At 45.4% G+C, this 21,399-nt stretch overlaps 1 protein-coding gene across 1 annotated transcript in view; it reads right to left on the bottom strand.

Annotated features, from left to right (window-relative positions):
* The window catches only part of EDEM3 (ER degradation enhancing alpha-mannosidase like protein 3), a 501,369-nt gene that overhangs the window by 385,281 nt on the left and 94,689 nt on the right, over positions 1-21,399 (bottom strand). The window contains exon 3 of the mRNA XM_078641446.1: positions 6,950-7,050. Coding sequence (XP_078497572.1) covers positions 6,950-7,050 — 101 coding nt within the window. The remainder of the gene's footprint in view (positions 1-6,949; positions 7,051-21,399) is intronic.

The following is a 21,399-nucleotide window of genomic DNA, read 5'->3' as shown; positions in this document are numbered from 1 at the left end:
TTCCCCAACTTGCCGGGCATTCAGCACCCACCCTCCCTCCCCCACCCCAATCAGGACCAAATTCAACATCATAACTACAATAACCCTGACCCCAGAAGGGGGAAAGGAGTCATGGGGATCGCCCATTGGAGGCGTAGTCTAAGGGGCGCCAGACCTGCCCTCCACCTCCTTACTTGCACCCACTGGCATCCGGGACCAGTCCCAGATTTCGGCCGTGGGACGGAGGTGGGTGATCCGGCACTTGTCAATGTTGTAGATCGGTGAGAGAAAAAATTTGAAGTGTTACCTCACCAGTAAGTGTCGCATCTAGACCAGAGGATGTCCGTTACCGGCGATGGTACCACGATGATTACAGGGCTGTCATGATTAGTCTTGCTGGGATAACGGAGATTGTGACCTGGACCGTCGCTCCTCCCTCTCCTCCCGGAGTCTTTCCTTCCTCTGCAGCTTTAGAAAATCCTCCACCTGTTGTGGGTTGGTGAAGAAGTGGTGAGTGCCACGGTGCGTGATCTTTAACTTTGCAGGATAAAGCATGGCATATGGGATTTCGTGGGTTTGTAGTTTCTTTTTCACAGCGGCGAATTTGCGTCTTGCATCTTGTACTGAGGGGGTAAAATCAGGAAAGAAGGACAGCGTTGCGTTGCCATAGGGTACTGTGCCCAGCTCTCTTGCGCGACGAAGAACTGCGTCTCTGTCCCTGTAGTTCAGGAAGCGGGCGATGATAGGGCGCGGGGGTAACCCAAGGGGGGGGGGGGGGGGGGGTGCAGCTAGTGATCTGTGCGCCCGTTCCACTACCAGATGCGGGGAGAAAGAATCTTTTCCGAACAGTTCCACCACCAGTTTTTCCATGAAGATCTCCAGTTTCCCAGTGTTTGTTGTTTCCGCAAGGCCCAGGACGCGGATGTTATTGCGCCTGGACCTCGCTTCTAAATCTTCATTTTTATCCGCAATTATTTTGAGCAGTTTATCCATTTGCGTAACTTGCTTGGTGGTTGTCGTCGCCCCATCCTCCAGCACAGAGATCCTGTCTTCGGTTTCTTTGATACGGGTGTCATGGTGTTCCAGTCTCGTCACCACCTTATCCATTCGCGTGTTGATGGTGTCAATCTTGGCGTCAATGGTCGACAAGCTCTGCCGCATTCCAAGCAGGAGCGTTTTCCAATCTTCGTCCGGGGGGGACTGTGCAGGGGGGCTTTTCTCCACTTCCGACGTTCTCCCGGCAGGTTTCTTGGACTGTCTGGCATCGTTGCGTCCCATTTCGCGCCTCGGGGTCCGGGTCGCTGCCAGTGAAGAAGCCGCCAGCGTCACAACTAAAGGAGATCCGACAGTGGTGGGCACAGGCAGTCAAGCTGCGGAGTGTGAGGTCTCCTATTTTACCTTGTCGCCTGAGCTGAGTGCAGGGGCGTCGGTCACGCTTTGGATTCCCTCGTGTCGCTCATCCAGTCCCTTAGCGGGAGTAGCCGACCTCAGGGGCAGTTGGATCGACAGATTTGTCCCCCCGGGAGAGGGGGTGCCTTCACAGTGTCTGTTGGATCTTTCTGGAGTCAGGGATCCACGCCACGAGCCAAGCAGGACCACAGTGTTAGAGGGGCCCATCAGCCATTCCCAGGGGACGGTCCTTCAGCGTCTCATGTCTGCGTCGCCTAGGCCAGACTTCCAGTAACCACGTGGCCTCGCAGATCAGCCCCCTATTCTGCCCACTCAGGTCCCAGTCGTAGGCCCACACACGGTCTCCCCACCAGGGCTCCTGTACTATGGGGTGGAGCAGAGACGGAGCTAGTATTGCAGTAGGCGAGGCTCCCTCGCAGCGCAGGCCCGCGTTGCAGATCAGGCCGATGTAGGCCGCTCCTCCTCGCTGTCTCGTCGCGCTGTGCGACAGGCGCGCTGTGGAGTGCAAGCAGGGGGCCGTCTCAGATCTCCCCAGCCCAGGCAGTCTCAGCGGAGCAAATTAGGCGCGAAATGCAGGCGCTCGAACCTCCTCACCTCCGATGTGGTCCGTTGAGCCGCCAGAGCCTTCCCGGCTGAGCGCAATGTACGGCGCTGCCCTTGGCGGGAACGGCGGCAGTTCCAAAGCTGTGTTCGCTGCACAGCACAGCGCCGGGGTTCCTGTCGCAGTCTCCTCTCGGGCCGGCCTCAGGTGAGAGGGGGGGGGAAGGGACTTAGCCTCCGCGCCGCTCTCCGTCAGTCGCGTTGTGTGGGCCGCTGATCCCCGGACTTTCCCAGTGCGTGGGTCCGGCAGCGTGCAGTCCCTGCTCCGTCAGACACTCCCGCTCCGGAAGCGCCGGCCTCTCCCAGGGCAGCCGGACGCGCAGATTCGGCAAGTGTCACACCGTTGTGTGCGGGACACCTTCGTGGAGCCGATGGTAAGGGTTCCAGGTCAATTTAACCGATCAGGATGATGAAGGATTGTGAAGAGTGCCAGGTCGGGTGGGAGCCTCACTCCAGTGCGGCCATCACGGTTTGGCGCCACCTAGCGCCTCTCTAAAGGACTGATCCTTATACTGGAGAGTGCCCAAAGCTCTTGCAGGGTCTGCTTCGTCCATTTTTTGTTCCAAATAGTAACTGGCTAACATATGGCATGTCCAAAATCTTTGTTTGCACCTCAGGACGGAAAGAGGTTGCCTTTAGCCATCCTTGGAGCCGCAAGACTGCTGCTCCAGCCAACTGGCAGAACCCTGTCATAGCGATATCCATCGCGCAGTCTATAGTTTCTGACGCCGATGCCTCACCATCTAGCAGAATCCTCTTTACTTCCTCTGTGGATGAACCTGGCAATTCCGACAGCTATGGGGCTGTGTGTGCCCACAATTGCTTATTATAACGTCCCAAGAGTGCTAGGGCGTTCGCGGCCTTTACCGTCATTGCCGATATTGAGGAAAACCTGTTCCCAATGTTGTCCACTCTTCTTACCTCCTTATCAGGAGGAAGAGACAAAGGGGCCGAAGGATTCCTGGAGGTCTTCTGGGCCGCCTGTGTCACCACGGAGTCCGGCTTAGTATGTCCTGTTAAACACGTCGGTGCTGTATCTGGCGCCCTATACTTCTTATCCAACTGAGGGATCACTGGTGATACAGAGGAGGGGTTCTGCATGACCCTTACCCCTCTGACTATAAGTAATCGATAATCGGTATTGACCTTACTGCCTTCTTGAGAGGTTGTGTGAAGTCATACAAGAAGCAGACCTGTTCTTGAGAGACCATTGAGATCTTAAAAGGTTGAGCAGCCCTCTCTACCACATTATAAGATTCCAGAATTGTCAGAATTTCCCTCGTCGACGAGTCCGTCGACGAGATCGGCGTCATAGACTATGCCGTCGTAGACGAGCAGTCATAGACTAGGCCGCCGTAGGCGACGCCATAGACGATCCGTTGTAGACGAGGCCGTCGCCGACGAGCCATCGCAGAGGAGCAATCGTAGAGGAGGCCATCGTAGACTAGGCCATCGTAGACGAGGCCATGGTAGACGAGGCCATGGTAGACGTGGCCATGGTAGACGAGGCCATTGTAGACTAGGCCATCGTCTACGCCGTAGACAGGCCGTCGTAGACGAGCAGTCATAGACAAGGCCGTCGATGACGATGCCGTCGTAGATGAGCCATCGAAGACGAGCCGTCGTAGATGAGGCCATCGTAGACGAGGCCATCGTAGCCATAGACAGGCCGTCGTAGACGAGCGTCATAGACGAGGCCATCGTAGCCATAGACAGGCCGTCGTAGACGAGCGTCATAGACGAGGCCATCGTCGACGCCATAGACAGGCCGTCGTAGACGAGCAGTCATAGACGAGGCAGTCGTCGACGACGCAGGCGTAGACGAGCCATCGTAGACAAGCCATCGTAGATGAAGCCATCATAGACGAGGCCATCGTAGACGAGGTCATCGTCGACGCCGTAAACAGGCCGTCATAGATGAGCCATTGTAGATGAGCCATTGTAGATGAGCCGTCGTAGACGAGCCATCGTAGACGAGGCCATCGTAGACGAGGCCATCGTAGACGAGGCCGTAATAGGCAATGATGATGATTTTTTCGTCGACGATCCTGTTGACGATGTTGGCTTCTTAGTCTTTACCTCAGGAGGTATAGAAGACGCCTTCCTGAAGGGTCTTATGACCAGAGGAGGTGATTTTGACGGCTCAGAAGTCGTCTTTTTTACATGATTTTTCTCCCAAAAGCAAGTCCTTTACTCTCCTTTACCACAGAGTGAGGAGATTTTTAAGAACTGCGCCCAGAAGACCCATGGGTGATCTTTTTGAGGGCCTTCTCAGGATTTTCCCCTGAGGAATGAGTCTGAGGAGATTCTCTTCTCTTTTGAGGTCTCCTAGACGTTGAGGATAACGCCTCACACGGACACTGGAGAAAATAAAAAACCTCCTTTCTGGTCTTAGTGTTTGACACCATATTAAAAATCGCCCTTCACGACCTCTCAAAAACTTACTTGAGAAAGTGAGACATACCTTGCAGTCTTTGGCCTGCGGTATAGAAAGTAAATGCGGTCTGTGTGAGGATCAAAGCAGAGCAACCTCTAGAAACAAGTTGCACAGGCTCTTAAAAAATCTTTTCTTCTACTTTTCTATGTACCGGAGGCTCCCGTCTCGACGACGGGGAATGATTCAGGCATGTGAATCTATGAAAGACACCCATAATACTGGATAATTTCAGGTTCTACATTGGAGTACACGGTGTAAGGCTAAGCATTTCTATTTAGCTTCTCAAATCTCTTCTCCCTTATCTGCAGAAACAGAGTCGTCTAAGAAACATATTCATATGATGCCTAACCAAAGTCATTATAAATATATAAATCTCTCATTGCACCTTTGGCATGCTACTGATCAAGTTTGTATACAAAGTGTAGGCCTTGAACAAACTCCAGATATATGAGGTATAGAATTCATTGAAGCTTAAGGGACTGTGGCATTGATAACGTTTCCTCAAAGATGGTTGGACCAAAGGAAAATGTAAAAGACAATCTTAACAGTTTTAAGAAAAACATAAAAATTAAATAGTACATCTTGGACCACTTATATGACTAATGAAATAAAGCCCACTACTGCTTCTTGATCAAAAGGCAGTGCAAAATAAAAGCCCCCACATCAAAATAATTAAAAATGACAAGGAAAAGATGTCAGATGAATTACAGATATCAGCTTTTTGAAATTGGAGGGAGGTGTGTTAACATATACAATATAAAAACTAATGTATTTTGTAAACTTGGTAAATTCGTATTATTAGTATGCTTGTTATCAACAAACTTTTTTTTAATTATCTTGATAAAGTGGAACCTTGATGACCCTCAATGTTATTGTAAAAGCAAAGAACACACAACTGCTGAGATTTGTGGCAAAGTGACTATAACCCAAAGGAGATAATTTAATTAGCTTTAAAGGTAAAAATATATTAGTGAGAAAATATGAATTATAGGAGAAGCATCAGCACACATTCCGGGCATAGATGTCCTACTTTGTTTGTGAACAGGCCATTACCGTTTGACCTGTATCCACTTTACAACCATTTAAAATGGGACTTGAAAACTCTGAAACATGTACAGTCACCTTAGAATAAAATGTACCTAAATACGGATGGGTCGAATAAATTATGAAACCACCATTTTAATTCCACCTCTCGATCTGTAAAAAGATCCATTAAGGGTGACTGTATGGATTGAATAAATGTGTCTGGGTGCAATGTGGACCACTAGATAAGGTTATCATTTCATCAATAAAACTTTTAGGTCTGTTCAATTTATGAAATTACATATGTTTGTTGGTAACATTTAGGCACATTTGATGTTTAATAGTTGATTAAATATCCTAAAATCACTAGAAAGATTAAAATTCACTTAGTGTGCTGAGCAGGACGGGGCATGAACTGTGCATTAATCAGAAAATGATATCAGCCAAGGGATGTTCCCACTCTATCTTTTTGTTTAGCCTCTTGTACCATCACAGACTGGGAATGCTCCATGGATAATAAAGGGTGCTCCACGCAGCCCAACCATAGACTCTAGTCTTTAATACCACCGATCTGAATAATACTCCATACTGCAGTACATAATTCCCGCATCCATCAGAAATTGCTCCAACTCAAAATGACATACCACATTTTTTTATGAGACGGAGTAGCAGTGGCAACCACTTTGTTCCCTGATTTCAGAAAATCAAGCGTGTTGCTGTGCTGCTGAAGCCGAATACTAAACCACAGACAGGCTATAAATGTGCACAGAAAGGCTTGGAAGAGCAGCTTCTGCATGTTTTGCCGGATTTGTACTCCTACAAGCTGTACTGGTCAAATGTAGAGGAAGCTCACTTAGTACTTCAGGGAACTAGTCTCAATATACATGCCCCCTAGGTACCAACTTGTATAATTATTTAGGTAATCTAGAACTTTGGAATCTTGCCATCTTTCTGCACACCAGCTGTGAAACAACAAAATGAATTGCATCTAAGATGCATAGTTTGAGACACTATGGACATTTTTCTACGTCAGAGTTATTCAAACAGTAAAAACACTAATGCTTCATAGTACTACCTATAAAATATTACATTGCAGTAACTGTTTTGACGACATGCAGAAATATTGTGTTAATCTTAACATGTTGCTCTGTTGGGTTTGTTTCCAGTCGATGAAGAGATCAGAGTGATCATGAAAGCTAAAACACACAATCTGTAAACCCAATAAAAGCAGACTGCCGCAACACATATAGTGTCTGATAGACATAGCAAAAGAATGTCTGATGAGCAGTATATAAGAAAGGTGTTCTAATTTTTGTTCAAAGATGTAGAGTTACGAACTATAGGATACTCCTCCTATCCGTCTCACTGGGAAGGTCTCAATTCACGAGTCAGTTACTTTTTTGCATTTTCTTATGAATATACTGATTTGTGGAAAATGATCAAACCAGCTTTTCAAATGTATTCTTCACCAGGAAAACTCAAGAAAAAAGAAATACCAACTTTCCCAGGGCATCATCTACATCCCCTCGACTGGGTTCCTGACCTCGGACTCTCCCACGGCACGTTAAAGGCATGAGTTCATCAGCTGGGTATGCATGATCCTGTAGAGTAGAAGAAAGGAAAGAAATAGATAAGCAGTAGTCTGAAAGAAAACCACGTTTTTCAAGACACCAAGAACTTTTCATATAACTGTTGAATAAGTTAGGAAATGTCAATATCCACAGGGGAGACATCAGCAACACTGTAGCCAAAAACATTGCTTCTCTCTTGTACGGTCAAAATGTCTCAAACAATATTCAGTCCAAATCACCCCTCCCCCCTCCCCCGACACCCTCTAAAAAAGCTCCACACTAGCCCGGATCACCACCAAAGAAAGATAACTACTAGGAACCCTGTGCTAGTTGGTTGATCAGACCATCCATTGATTGCCTTTGAAATTACTTTTTCTAATACTACACTAAAAGGTAACGGAAATTAACCACAATTAAATGCCAGAAACCTAAAGTCCATTCACACAGCTGCTCAGAGTATGGATGTTGATAATAAATTACTGGTACATTCAGACAGTAAAGAGGTGAACTACTAAACAACATCGTCACGGTTTCTGTCCTAGATGACGGAACTTTAATCATTCTGAAACATTTGAAAACATCTTAAGCTTGGTTCTATAAAGATCTCAATCAAGAGAGAGAAAAAATAGGTATTAAGAATGGATATGGCGATTTTTGCCTGACAATGTGTCGCACTGTTTTAAAAATGCAAATAAAAATATTTCCAAAAAAAAAGAATGGATATGGCGACATAAATGATCTATTCCTAAACAGAGCATTCTAAAATTGGCCAGAACTACTTACAGAAAAACTTTCTGTTAAGAGCAAAGCCTTCTTAAGAAACTGAAAAGAAAAGCTTACAGATGCAAAATGCAAACCAAATAAGGTGTTTTACTTGATTCATAATAACTCTAAACCACCTCAACAGGCTATATTGGACTCATCAAAATGTGATCAATTTGCTAACTTCTTTGAAGAAAAAAAAAGGTCAGAACAACATTTTATTGATTCCAAATAATACAGCCAAAATAGAAATGTGATGAAAACTCATGACAATTTGAGACTCCTTTGAACCTATCTCAGCCAACACTCTTGGGGAAAAAACTCTTTAAAAAAAAAAAAAAAAAAAATAACTTTGTCTCTCATCTAATGATTATGTCTTAACCAAAACCATAGATCCATACAGCTCTTTTTACGGGGCAAAATACTGTTAACTGCCTTGGGAAAAGGGAATGTTTTCCAATTGCAGGACAGTTTAAAACTCTGTTAAACATTTTGAAAACACAGAAGAGCTTGACAATTACAGGCTGGTAACTGATCAACTCTTTCTGTGGCAATACAATAGAGTATGGTCATTGTACAGTTGAATTTAACTTCTGAATATTAACTTGCTGGGCCCCAAGCAATACGGATTGATAGAGGAATGCGGCAGTAAAATGGCAATCATGTCTGTTACTGATGTGCTTTAAAGGAAAATGAAAAAGGTATTACACATCCTACTTCTACTGTAGGTTCCTAACAGAAGCTTCTCACACATTCGATGGAAAAAATCTCTTCAATATACTCCAAATTAAGGACAGGCATAGAAGACATTGAATGTAAAAGGCATGAAGTAATACAGAGAGACAGCGATCTTAATCAGTAGAAAAGGCAAACAGTGCACATAAATGGAAATATCACAAGATTCCATACTGGCTCCTACTCTCCTCACTTTTTTATGCAGTACCACCCAGACTTATCAGGGAAACAAAGTCTAAATATTGACCAACATGCTGATATTCAGCTAGATCTCAAAATAATCTCTAAACAAGATTCAGTTTAAAGAAGAGACTCAAGGTGACTGAACATATGGCTAACCAAACACTTTTTAGAAATAAATCAGGATAAACTGAATTTCTGCTGACCTCCCCAAACAAATTATACTCATTCTCAAACAAGCATTTACAATGCAATGGTTTCGCCTTTGGAAAAGTTAGAGCTATTGGCATTGTAAATGACAAATGTTGTATTTATGTGTTGGTTTTGAAAACAGATAAATAAATGGCATTGTCATTTAAATTGCCATTAGCTTAATCTCTCGCAAATGTGAGACCTATTGTACCCTACGGACGAGCTCAGCAGACAGCAATTACTACCACACACACACACCCAGAGCCACACACACACACACACACACACCCAGAGCCACACGCACACACCCAGAGCCACATGCTCACCCAGAGCTACACACACACACAGAGCCACACACACACACAGAGCCACACACACACACAGAGCCACACACACACACAGAGCCACACACACACCCAACCCAGAGCCACACACACACACTTTGCTCTTCTGAAATGTTGGCATGTATGGTAGTGAGCTGTGTGTGGTGAGCTGTGTGTGGTGTGGTGTGTGTGTGGCGAGCGCCAGGCCAAACCTAAAAGCCACAATCCTTCAGTGCAGGAAGTGATGACAGTGAAGGCCCAGCCAATGGAAGCCCCGAGAAAGAACAGCGATCATACAGAGTGTAATTCAGGGTAGTAGTGAACCTGCTACGTTAAACGATGTTTTAGTGAGAGGCAGGCTATTCAAAGAGCACCTTCAGGACGACCAACACCCACACATTGGAAACGCAGAAAGGTGAGGCAGCTAAATAGTGCCAACCTAACACTGCTAATACATCAAGACACAAACATTGCATTCTAGACGTAAAGCTTTTAATAGCGATAAAAATTTGAAATGTATTACATTTTCAGAAAACAATACCCCAGATAGATAATTCAAGCGCTTCAACTTGATCTCACGTTGTGACAACCCAGCAGTATGGACCCAATAGCGGTACACATCAATTGTGGCAACCACCGATTATGTGCCAGCCTTATTTACTGTAGGGGAAAGACACTTAAAGACAAGGGGAAAGACGGATGGGCAAAAACTAACAACTTACCAACTAAGCATCAGTGCAGAGAATGGAACCACGAATGGCATCAAGCAATAGCTCTACAAAATAAAGTGATTATCTACATATGCTCGTAACCCTTACGTTACGTTAAAACCGTGATGTCAATTAATAAAATGAAGCTCTAAAAAAGTAACCTAAACAACTTGTACCTTCACGGTTGCATGTACAGCCATCAACGTACCACCTCAAATAACAATAGAATAAAGATCCCAGCCCAGGAGAAGATAATACACACATCAGATTCACTCTTCAATACAGAACACTGTAGTGCTTCTCCAAGCAGAACTGTCACTAACGAAAGCGACAGACAGAAGATGCAATCACTGGGGAAAAGGTGAAGAGATGTCAAAAGGAGGGGGGCGTCGAGTATGGATGGACCTATATGCACCTGCAGGCATTCCGCCCGACAACAGGAGTGGGCAGCGGTGCTGAGAAGCCATTCACACTAAATGTCGCTGACCACAGTTTTGAAAGTGTAGCTACAAGTTTCCCGCCCATACAGTGCTTCATGAGATCATAATTCAAATCCTAATGCTACATAGCCCATACTGCTACAGATTGACCTTTTTCTGTGCCTTTTCCCCTGGCGCATGCACTGTATGATGCTACTTAACCTATACAAGTCCAAAAGTTCATGTAAGCAGGAAGAGACAACATAAGAGCAGAGAAATCTCTCTACAGCATAACAAGAAAAGAGCAGTTTGCTCTTGACTGCAAAGTAGCGCTATAATAACCACCCAACATTAAACGTGAAGTTCACCCCAATAATTACATGACTGTAAGAACATGGGGACTTGGCGACAAAAGAAGGCATGTTGGTGCAGATAAATTTCAAATTTAGGAAGAGTGAAATACAAAGGGGAAGAAAGCACATTAGTACAGGACACAATCACTCCATGGTTACAGAAAATGTAAGTATGTCCATATGAAAAAAGTGCAATGATCAATAAGGAACAAACACAGTAGAGAAAGTTCAACTATATCATAGGAGAAGCACTACTAAATGCAGCGCACCTATGTATGTGAACGGAGAAGACTATGAGCGCTCACATGTGCACCAGGAAGGCCCACATATGCAAGAGGAAGAGCGTGTATGCAGGCGTCAATCCATGCAACGGGGAGCATACCTGCCAATACAAAATCATCCGATTCAAAATCATGCAAATTCCATACACAATAAAACCTAAAATTGTAAAGAATTACAATGAGGCACTACTTGAGTGCAATAGAAGTACATTTGAAAATGGAGCAGCTGGCATGAGTCATACCGCAAGACCTGCAAAGAGAGAAGAGAATGGAATCGAAGCCATCCCACTGGCAATTGAGAAGGATGCACGTGGTAGAGCTCTGTTTCTAGGTATATTTTAATAGTAATAAAAAGGTTCAGAGAAATGTATTTTTTTCCCCAAAGAAACATTAATACAAGAGTGTCTTTATTTTCTGACTGAGTGCATTTACTAAAAGTTTGCTTTCATTGTGCTCGCCTGGTGTAAAAACATTGTACGGATGTAGTGATTCTGGTTTTTAGGGCTCGGGCCTACGTCACCACGAAGTGGGGCGGAGCTTCCGAGCTCTTATGTATTAGAAGAAAAAAAAAATCTTTAGGGGTCCGGGCTGCCACATTCCTTAGTGCGCGCCGTGTTTTTTATGGCATATGCCTAACGATTCGTCTTCGCTGTACTGTATATTTAGTAGCCTTGACGTGATAGGCTATATTTACTTTTCGTCCGTCATTTATTTCAGTTGCATGGCATATTGTGTGTGGTTATGTGCACGGCAGACTTATTAATCTTAATTGGAGCTGTCAGAGTGCCCGTGTAATGCAATCCAGATGGTGGGAGCGCGTTCACCATTGCATTGCATGTATCATGCGCGCGTGTAACATGTACCTTTCGTGCACGGCAGTCCATTCATTTTAATTAGGAGCTGTCAGAGTGCCGCGTTCACGGCGGAGATAATTGAAAGAAGTTTCCTGTAGCTTCAAGGGCAGTCACAGTACTTTTTAAGATACCTCACATATTCTTCAAGCTAAGACAAGCACCCTTGCCTCGCCAATCCGCGTGTCTTCTAAAATAAAAGTGCGCATTTGCCTCTTCTCTGCGAGGAGTGATTTCCGTTGCTGTTTTCTCCTCCCTTCAATATGTTAGAGTTTAACAGAGATGTCCAGGGGTGCAGCAGGTGCAGTGACACCGGGGCATCAAGGGTCTCACTTAATCCAGACAGTGCTGTATTTTACTACCAGTGGCTGTGAGGGTGCAGCAGGTGCAGTGACACCGGGGCCTCGAGGGTCTCCCTTAACCCCGACAGTGCTGTATTTTACTACCAGTGGCTGTGGGTGTCCAGGGGTGCAGCCGGTGCAGTGACACCGGGGCCTCGAGGGTCTCCCTTAACCCATACAGTCCTGTATTTTACTACCAGTGGCTGTGAGGGCGCAGCAGGTGCAGTGACACCAGGGCCTCGAGGGTCTCCCTTAACCCAGACAGTGCTGTATTTTACTACCAGTGGCTGTGAGGATGCAGCAGGTGCAGTGACACCAGGGCCTCGAGGGTCTCCCTTAACCCTGACAGTGCTGTATTTTACTAGCAGTGGCTGTGGGTGTCCAGGGGTGCAGCAGGTGCAGTGACACCGGGGCCTCGAGGGCCTCACTGAACCCTGACAGTGCGGTATTTTACTACCAGTGGCTGTGGGTGTCCAGGGGTGCAGCAGGTGCAGTGACACCGGGGCCTCGAGGGTCTCCCTTAACCCAGACAGTGCTGTATTTTACTACGAGTGGCGGTGGAAGTCCAGGGGTGCAGCAGGCCTCACTTTACCCTGACAGTGCTGTATTTTGCTACCAGTGGCTGTGAGGGTGCAGCAGGTGCAGTGACACCGGGGCCTCGAGCGTCTCCCTTAACCCTGACAGTGCTGTATTTTACTACAAGTGGCTGTGGGTGCCCAGGGGTGCAGCAGGTGCAGTGACACCGGGGCCTCGAGGGCCTCACTTAACCCTGACAGTGCTGTATTTTACTACCAGTGGCTGTGAGGGTGCAGCAGGTGCAGTGACACCGGGGCCTCGAGGGTCTCCTTTAACCAAGACAGTGCTGTATTTTACTACCAGTGGCTGTGAGGGTGCAGCAGGTGCAGTGACACCAGGGCCTCGACGGTCTCCCTTAACCCAGACAGTGCTGTATTTTACTACCAGTGGCTGTGAGGGTGCAGCAGGTGCAGTGACACTGGGGCCTCGAGGGTCTCCCTTAACCCTGACAGTGCTGTATTTTACTAGCAGTGGCTGTGAGTGTCCAGGGGTGCAGCAGGTGCAGTGACACCGGGGCCTCGATGGCCTCACTATACCCTGACAGTGCTGTATTTTGCTACCAGTGGCTGTGGGGGTGCAGCAGGTGCAGTGACACCAGGGCCTCGATGGTCTCCCTTAACCCAGACAGTGCTGTATTTTACTACGAGTGGCGGTGGAAGTCCAGGGGTGCAGCAGGCCTCACTTTACCCTGACAGTGCTGTATTTTGCTACCAGTGGCTGTGAGGGTGCAGCAGGTGCAGTGACACCAGGGCCTCGACGGTCTCCCTTAACCCAGACAGTGCTGTATTTTACTACCAGTGGCTGTGGGTGTCCAGGGGTGCAGCAGGTGCAGTGACACCAGGGCCTCGAGGGTCTCCCTTAACCCAGACAGAGTAGTGACTAGTGAGTGCAGAGTAGTGAGTAGTGAGTGTAGAGTAGTGAGTAGAGTAGTGAGTAGAGTAGTGAGTAGTGAGTAGTGAGTAGAGTAGTGAGTAGAGTGGTGAGTAGTGAGTGCAGAGTAGTGAGTGCAGAGTAGTGAGTGCAGAGTAGTGAGTGCAGAGTAGTGAGTGCAGAGTAGTGAGTAGAGTAGTGAGTGCAGAGTAGTGAGTAGAGTAGTGAGTAGAGTAGTGAGTAGAGTAGTGAGTAGAGTAGTGAGTAGAGTAGTGATGAGTAGTGATGAGTAGTGATGAGTAGTGATGAGTAGTGAGTGTAATAGTGAGTAGTGAGTAGAGTAGTGAGTAGTGGGTAGAGTAGTGGGTAGAGTAGTGGGTAGAGTAGTGAGTAGAGTAGTGAGTAGAGTAGTGAGTAGAGTAGTGAGTAGAGTAGTGAGTAGAGTAGTAGAGTAGTGAGTAGAGTAGTGAGTAGAGTAGTGAGTAGAGTAGTGAGTAGAGTAGTGAGTAGAGTAGTGAGTAGAGTAGTGAGTAGAGAGTGCAGAGTAGTGAGTAGTGAGTTGAGTAGTGAGTAGTGAGTAGTGAGTAGAGTGGTGAGTAGTGAGTAGAGTAGTGAGTGCAGAGTAGTGAGTATAGTGAGTAGAGTAGTGAGTGTAGTAGTGAGTGTAGTAGTGAGTGTAGTAGTGAGTGTAGTAGTGAGTAGTGAGTAGAGTAGTGAGTAGAGTAGTGAGTAGAGTAGTGAGTAGAGTAGTGAGTAGAGTAGTGAGTGCAGAGTAGTGAGTAGTGAGTGCAGAGTAGTGAGTATAGTGAGTAGAGTAGTGAGAGTAGTAGTGAGTGTAGTAGTGAGTAGTGAGTAGAGTAGTGAGTAGTGAGTAGAGTAGTGAGTAGAGTAGTGAGTAGTGAGTAGTGTAGTGAGTAGAGGAGTGAGTAGTGAGTAGAGTAGTGAGTGTAGTAGTGAGTAGAGTAGTGAGTAGTGAGTAGAGTAGTGAGTAGTGAGTAGAGTAGTGAGTAGAGTAGCGAGTAGAGTAGTGAGTAGAGTAGTGAGTAGTGAGTAGTGAGTAGTGAGTAGTGAGTAGTGAGTAGTGAGTAGTGAGTAGAGTAGTGAGTAGTGAGTGCAGAGGAGTGCAGAGTAGTGAGTGTAGTAGTGAGTGTAGTAGTGAGTAGTGAGTAGAGTAGTGAGTAGTGAGTAGAGTAGTGAGTAGAGTAGTGAGTAGAGTAGTGAGTAGAGTAGTGAGTAGAGGAGTGAGTAGAGGAGTGAGTAGAGGAGTGAGTAGAGGAGTGAGTAGAGGAGTGAGTAGAGGAGTGAGTAGAGGAGTGAGTAGAGTAGAGTAGTGAGTGCAGAGTAGGGAGTAGAGTAGGGAGTAGAGTAGTGAGTAGAGTAGTGAGTAGAGTAGTGAGTAGAGTAGTGAGTAGAGTAGTGAGTAGAGTAGTGAGTAGAGTAGTGAGTAGAGTAGTGAGTAGAGTAGTGAGTAGAGTAGTGAGTAGAGTAGTGAGTAGAGTAGTGAGTGCAGAGTAGTGAGTAGTGTAGTGAGTAGAGTAGTGAGTAGAGTAGTGAGTAGAGTAGTGAGTAGAGTAGTGAGTAGAGTAGTGAGTAGAGTAGTGAGTAGAGTAGTGAGTAGAGTAGTGAGTAGAGTAGTGAGTAGAGTAGTGAGTAGAGTAGTGAGTAGTGAGTAGTGAGTAGAGTAGTGAGTGTAGTAGTGAGTAGTGAGTAGAGTAGTGAGTAGTGAGTAGAGTAGTGAGTAGTGAGTAGAGTAGTGAGTAGAGTAGCGAGTAGAGTAGTGAGTGCTGAGTAGTGAGTAGTGAGTAGTGAGTAGTGAGTAGTGAGTAGTGAGTAGTGAGTAGTGAGTAGTGAGTAGAGTAGTGAGTAGAGTAGTGAGTAGTGAGTGCAGAGGAGTGCAGAGTAGTGAGTGTAGTAGTGATTGTAGTAGTGAGTAGTGAGTAGTGAGTAGAGTAGTGAGTAGAGTAGTGAGTAGAGTAGTGAGTAGAGTAGTGAGTAGAGGAGTGAGTAGAGGAGTGAGTAGAGTAGTGAGTAGAGTAGTGAGTAGAGGAGTGAGTAGAGTAGTGAGTAGAGTAGTGAGTGCAGAGGAGTGCAGAGTAGTGAGTGTAGTAGTGATTGTAGTAGTGAGTAGTGAGTAGTGAGTAGAGTAGTGAGTAGAGTAGTGAGTAGAGTAGTGAGTAGAGTAGTGAGTAGAGGAGTGAGTAGAGTAGTGAGTAGAGGAGTGAGTAGAGGAGTGAGTAGAGTAGAGTAGAGTAGAGTAGTGAGTAGAGTAGTGAGTAGAGTAGAGCAGGGAGTAGAGTAGTGAGTATAGTGAGTAGAGTAGTGAGTGTAGTAGTGAGTGTAGTAGTGAGTGTAGTAGTGAGTAGTGAGTAGTGAGTAGAGTAGTGAGTAGAGTAGTGAGTAGAGTAGTGAGTAGAGTAGTGAGTGCAGAGTAGTGAGTAGTGTAGTGAGTAGAGGAGTGAGTAGAGGAGTGAGTAGAGGAGTGAGTAGAGGAGTGAGTAGAGGAGTGAGTAGAGTAGTGAGTGCAGAGTAGTGAGTAGAGTAGTGAGTATAGTAGTGAGTAGAGTAGTGAGTAGAGTAGTGAGTAGAGTAGTGAGTAGAGTAGTGAGTAGAGTAGTGAGTAGAGTAGTGAGTAGAGTAGTGAGTAGAGTAGTGAGTAGAGTAGTGAGTAGAGTAGTGAGTAGAGTAGTGAGTAGAGTAGTGAGTAGAGTAGTGAGTAGTGAGTAGAGAGTGCATAGTAGTGAGTAGTGAGTAGTGAGTAGTGAGTAGAGTAGTGAGTAGAGTAGTGAGTAGAGTAGTGAGTGCAGAGTAGTGAGTAGAGTAGTGAGTAGTGAGTAGAGTAGTGAGTAGTTTGTAGAGTAGTGAGTAGTGAGTGCAGAGTAGGGAGTAGAGTAGTGAGTAGAGTAGTGAGTAGAGTAGTGAGTAGAGTAGTGAGTAGAGTAGTGAGTAGAGTAGTGAGTAGAGTAGTGAGTAGAGTAGTGAGTAGAGTAGTGAGTAGTGAATAGAGTAGTGAGTGCAGAGTAGTGAGTAGAGTAGTGAGTAGAGTAGTGAGTAGTGAGTAGAGAGTGCATAGTAGTGAGTAGTGAGTAGTGAGTAGAGTAGTGAGTAGAGTAGTGAGTAGAGTAGTGAGTAGAGTAGTGAGTAGAGTAGTGAGTATAGTGAGTAGAGTATTGAGTAGTGAGTAGAGTAGTGAGTGGAGTAGTGAGTGGAGTAGTGAGTGGAGTAGTGAGTGGAGTAGTGAGTGGAGTAGTGAGTAGAGTAGTGAGTAGAGTAGTGAGTAGAGTAGTGAGTAGAGTAGTGAGTAGAGTAGTGAGTAGAGTAGTGAGTAGAGTAGTGAGTAGAGTAGTGAGTAGTGAGTGCAGACTATGAGTATAGTGAGTAGAGTAGTGAGTAGAGTAGTGAGTAGAGTAGTGAGTATAGTGAGTAGAGTATTGAGTAGTGAGTAGAGTATTGAGTAGTGAGTAGAGTAGTGAGTAGAGTAGTGAGTAGAGTAGTGAGTAGAGTAGTGAGTAGAGTAGTGAGTAGAGTAGTGAGTAGAGAGTGCAGAGTAGTGAGTAGAGTAGTGAGTAGAGAGTGCAGAGTAGTGAGTAGTGAGTAGTGAGTAGTGAGTAGAGTAGTGAGTAGAGTAGTGAGTAGTGAGTAGAGTAGTGAGTAGTGAGTGCAGACTAGCGAGTATAGTGAGTAGAGTAGTGAGTAGAGTAGTGTAGTAGTGAGTAGAGTAGTGAGTAGAGTAGTGAGTAGAGTAGTGAGTAGAGTAGTGAGTAGAGTAGTGAGTAGAGTAGTGAGTAGAGTAGTGAGTAGAGTAGTGAGCAGAGTAGTGAGTAGAGTAGTGAGTAGAGTAGTGAGTAGAGTAGTGAGTAGAGTAGTAGAGTAGTGAGTAGAGAGTGCATAGTAGTGAGTAGTGAGTAGTGAGTAGAGTAGTGAGTAGAGTAGTGAGTAGAGTAGTGAGTAGAGTAGTGAGTAGTGAGTGCAGAGTAGTGAGTAGAGTAGTGAGTAGAGTAGTGAGTAGAGTAGTGAGTAGAGTAGTGAGTAGAGTAGTGAGTAGTGAGTAGAGTAGTGAGTGCAGAGTAGTGAGTAGAGTAGTGAGTAGAGTAGTGAGTAGTGAGTAGAGAGTGCATAGTAGTGAGTAGTGAGTAGAGTAGTGAGTAGAGTAGTGAGTAGAGTAGTGAGTAGTGAGTGCAGAGTAGTGAGTATAGTGAGTAGAGTAGTGAGTAGAGTAGTGAGTAGAGTAGTAGAGTAGTGAGTAGAGAGTGCATAGTAGTGAGTAGTGAGTAGAGTAGTGAGTAGAGTAGTGAGTAGAGTAGTGAGTAGAGTAGTGAGTGGAGTAGTGAGTGGAGTAGTGAGTAGAGTAGTGAGTAGAGTAGTGAGTAGAGTAGTGAGTAGAGTAGTGAGTAGTGAGTAGTGAGTAGTGAGTAGTGAGTAGTGAGTAGTGAGTAGTGAGTAGTGAGTAGTGAGTAGAGTAGTGAGTAGAGTAGTGAGTAGAGTAGTGAGTAGAGTAGTGAGTAGAGTAGTGAGTAGAGTAGTGAGTGCAGACTAGTGAGTATAGTGAGTAGAGTAGTGAGTAGAGTAGTGAGTAGAGTAGTGAGTAGAGTAGTGAGTAGAGTAGTGAGTAGAGTAGTGAGTGCAGAGTAGTGAGTGCAGAGTAGTGAGTGCAGAGTAGTGAGTAGAGTATTGAGTAGTGAGTAGAGTAGTGAGTAGTGAGTAGAGTAGTGAGTAGTGAGTAGAGTAGTGAGTAGAGTAGTGAGTAGAGTAGTGAGTAGAGTAGTGAGTAGAGTAGTGAGTAGAGTAGTGAGTAGAGTAGTGAGTAGAGTAGTGAGTAGAGTAGTGAGTAGAGTAGTGAGTAGAGTAGTGAGTAGAGTAGTGAGTAGAGTAGTGAGTAGAGAGTGCAGAGTAGTGAGTAGAGTAGTGAGTAGTGAGTAGAGTAGTGAGTAGAGAGTGCAGAGTAGTGAGTAGTGAGTAGAGTAGTGAGTAGAGTAGTGAGTAGTGAGTAGAGTAGTGAGTAGTGAGTGCAGACTAGTGAGTAGAGTAGTGAGTAGAGTAGTGTAGTAGTGGGTAGAGTAGTGAGTAGAGTAGTGAGTAGAGTAGTGAGTAGAGTAGTGAGTAGAGTAGTGAGTAGAGTAGTGAGTAGAGTAGTGAGTAGAGTAGTGAGTAGTGAGTAGAGTAGTGAGTAGTGAGTAGAGTAGTGAGTAGAGAGTGCATAGTAGTGAGTAGTGAGTAGAGTAGTGAGTAGAGTAGTGAGTAGAGTAGTGAGTAGAGTAGTGAGTAGTGAGTGCAGAGTAGTGAGTAGAGTAGTGAGTAGAGTAGTGAGTAGAGTAGTGAGTAGAGTAGTGAGTAGAGTAGTGAGTAGAGTAGTGAGTAGAGTAGTGAGTAGAGTAGTGAGTAGAGAGTGCATAGTAGTGAGTAGGGAGTAGAGTAGTGAATAGAGTAGTGAATAGAGTAGTGAGTAGAGTAGTGAGTAGAGTAGTGAGTAGAGTAGTGAGTAGAGTAGTGAGTAGAGTAGTGAGTAGTGAGTAGTGAGTAGAGTAGTGAGTAGAGTAGTGAGTAGAGTAGTGAGTAGAGTAGTGAGTAGAGTAGTGAGTAGAGTAGTGAGTAGAGTAGTGAGTAGTGAGTAGTGAGTAGAGTAGTGAGTAGTGAGTGCAGACTAGTGAGTATAGTGAGTAGAGTAGTGAGTAGAGTAGTGAGTAGAGTAGTGAGTGCAGAGTAGTGAGTATAGTGAGTAGAGTAGTGAGTGCAGAGTAGTGAGTATAGTGAGTAGAGTATTGAGTAGTGAGTAGAGTAGTGAGTAGTGAGTAGAGTAGTGAGTAGAGTAGTGAGTGCAGAGTAGTGAGTATAGTGAGTAGAGTATTGAGTAGTGAGTAGAGTAGTGAGTAGTGAGTAGAGTAGTGAGTAGTGAGTAGAGTAGTGAGTAGAGTAGTGAGTAGAGTAGTGAGTAGAGTAGTGAGTAGAGTAGTGAGTAGAGTAGTGAGTAGAGAGTGCAGAGTAGTGAGTAGAGTAGTGAGTAGAGAGTACAGAGTAGTGAGTAGTGAGTAGTGAGTAGTGAGTAGTGAGTAGTGAGTAGTGAGTAGAGTAGTGAGTAGAGTAGTGAGTAGTGAGTAGAGTAGTGAGTAGTGAGTGCAGACTAGTGAGTATAGTGAGTAGAGTAGTGAGTAGAGTAGTGTAGTAGTGAGTAGAGTAGTGAGTAGAGTAGTGAGTAGAGTAGTGAGTAGAGTAGTGAGTAGAGTAGTGAGTAGAGTAGTGAGTGCAGAGTAGTGAGTAGAGTAGTGAGTAGTGAGTAGAGTAGTGAGTAGAGAGTGCATAGTAGTGAGTAGTGAGTAGTGAGTAGAGTAGTGAGTAGTGAGTAGAGTAGTGAGTAGAGTAGTGAGTAGAGTAGTGAGTAGAGTAGTGAGTAGAGTAGTGAGTAGAGTAGTGAGTAGTGAGTGCAGAGTAGTGAGTAGAGTAGTGAGTAGAGTAGTGAGTAGAGTAGTGAGTAGAGTAGTGAGTAGAGTAGTGAGTAGAGTAGTGAGTAGAGTAGTGAGTAGAGTAGTGAGTAGAGTAGTGAGTAGAGTAGTGAGTAGAGTAGTGAGTAGAGTAGTGAGTAGAGTAGTGAGTAGAGTAGTGAGTAGAGTAGTGAGTAGAGTAGTGAGTAGAGTAGTGAGTAGAGTAGTGAGTAGAGTAGTGAGTGCAGAGTAGTGAGTAGAGTAGTGAGTAGAGTAGTGAGTAGTGAGTAGAGAGTGCATAGTAATGAGTAGTGAGTAGTGAGTAGAGTAGTGAGTAGAGAGTGCATAGTAGTGAGTAGTGAGTAGTGAGTAGAGTAGTGAGTAGAGTAGTGAGTAGTGAGTGCAGAGTAGTGAGTAGAGTAGTGAGTAGAGTAGTGAGTAGAGTAGTGAGTAGAGTAGTGAGTAGTGAGTAGAGTAGTGAGTGCAGAGTAGTGAGTAGAGTAGTGAGTAGAGTAGTGAGTAGTGAGTAGAGAGTGAGTAGTGAGTAGAGTAGTGAGTAGAGTAGTGAGTAGAGTAGTGAGTAGAGTAGTGAGTAGAGTAGTGAGTAGAGTAGTGAGTAGAGTAGTGAGTGCAGAGTAGTGAGTATAGTGAGTAGAGTATTGAGTAGTGAGTAGAGTAGTGAGTAGAGTAGTGAGTAGAGTAGTGAGTAGAGTAGTGAGTAGAGTAGTGAGTAGAGAGTGCAGAGTAGTGAGTAGAGTAGTGAGTAGAGTAGTGAGTAGAGTAGTGAGTAGAGTAGTGAGTAGAGTAGTGAGTAGAGGAGTGAGTAGAGGAGTGAGTAGAGTAGTGAGTAGAGTAGTGAGTAGAGTAGTGAGTAGAGTGGCGAGTAGTGAGTGCAGAGTAGTGAGTAGAGTAGTGAGTGCAGAGTAGTGAGTAGTGAGTAGAGTAGTGAGTAGAGAGTGCAGAGTAGTGAGTAGAGTAGTGAGTAGTGAGTGCAGAGTAGTGAGTATAGTGAGTAGAGTAGTGAGTAGAGTAGTGAGTAGTGAGTGCAGAGTAGTGAGTAGAGTAGAGTAGTGAGTAGGACATCACAGGCAGCAGCAGTGCAAGCTTCTTACACTCACAAGGAGACCACAGGCAGCAGCGGTGCAAGCTTCTCACACTCACAAGAAGGACATCACAGGCAGCAGCTGTGCAAGCTTCTTACACTCACAAGGAGACCACAGGCAGCTGAGGTGCAAGCTTCTCCCACTCACAAGAAGGACGTCACAAGCAGCAGCGGTGCAAGCTTCTCACACTCACAAGAACGACATCACAGGCAGCAGCAGTGCAAGCTTCTTACACTCACAAGGAGACGACAGGCAGCAGAGGTGCAAGCT

Source organism: Lissotriton helveticus, chromosome 1_1 (assembly GCF_964261635.1).
Source record: "Lissotriton helveticus chromosome 1_1, aLisHel1.1, whole genome shotgun sequence".
NCBI lineage: Eukaryota > Metazoa > Chordata > Amphibia > Caudata > Salamandridae > Lissotriton > Lissotriton helveticus.
Note: the sequence above shows the minus strand (reverse complement) of the source record. Positions and strands in the feature narration are given on the sequence as shown.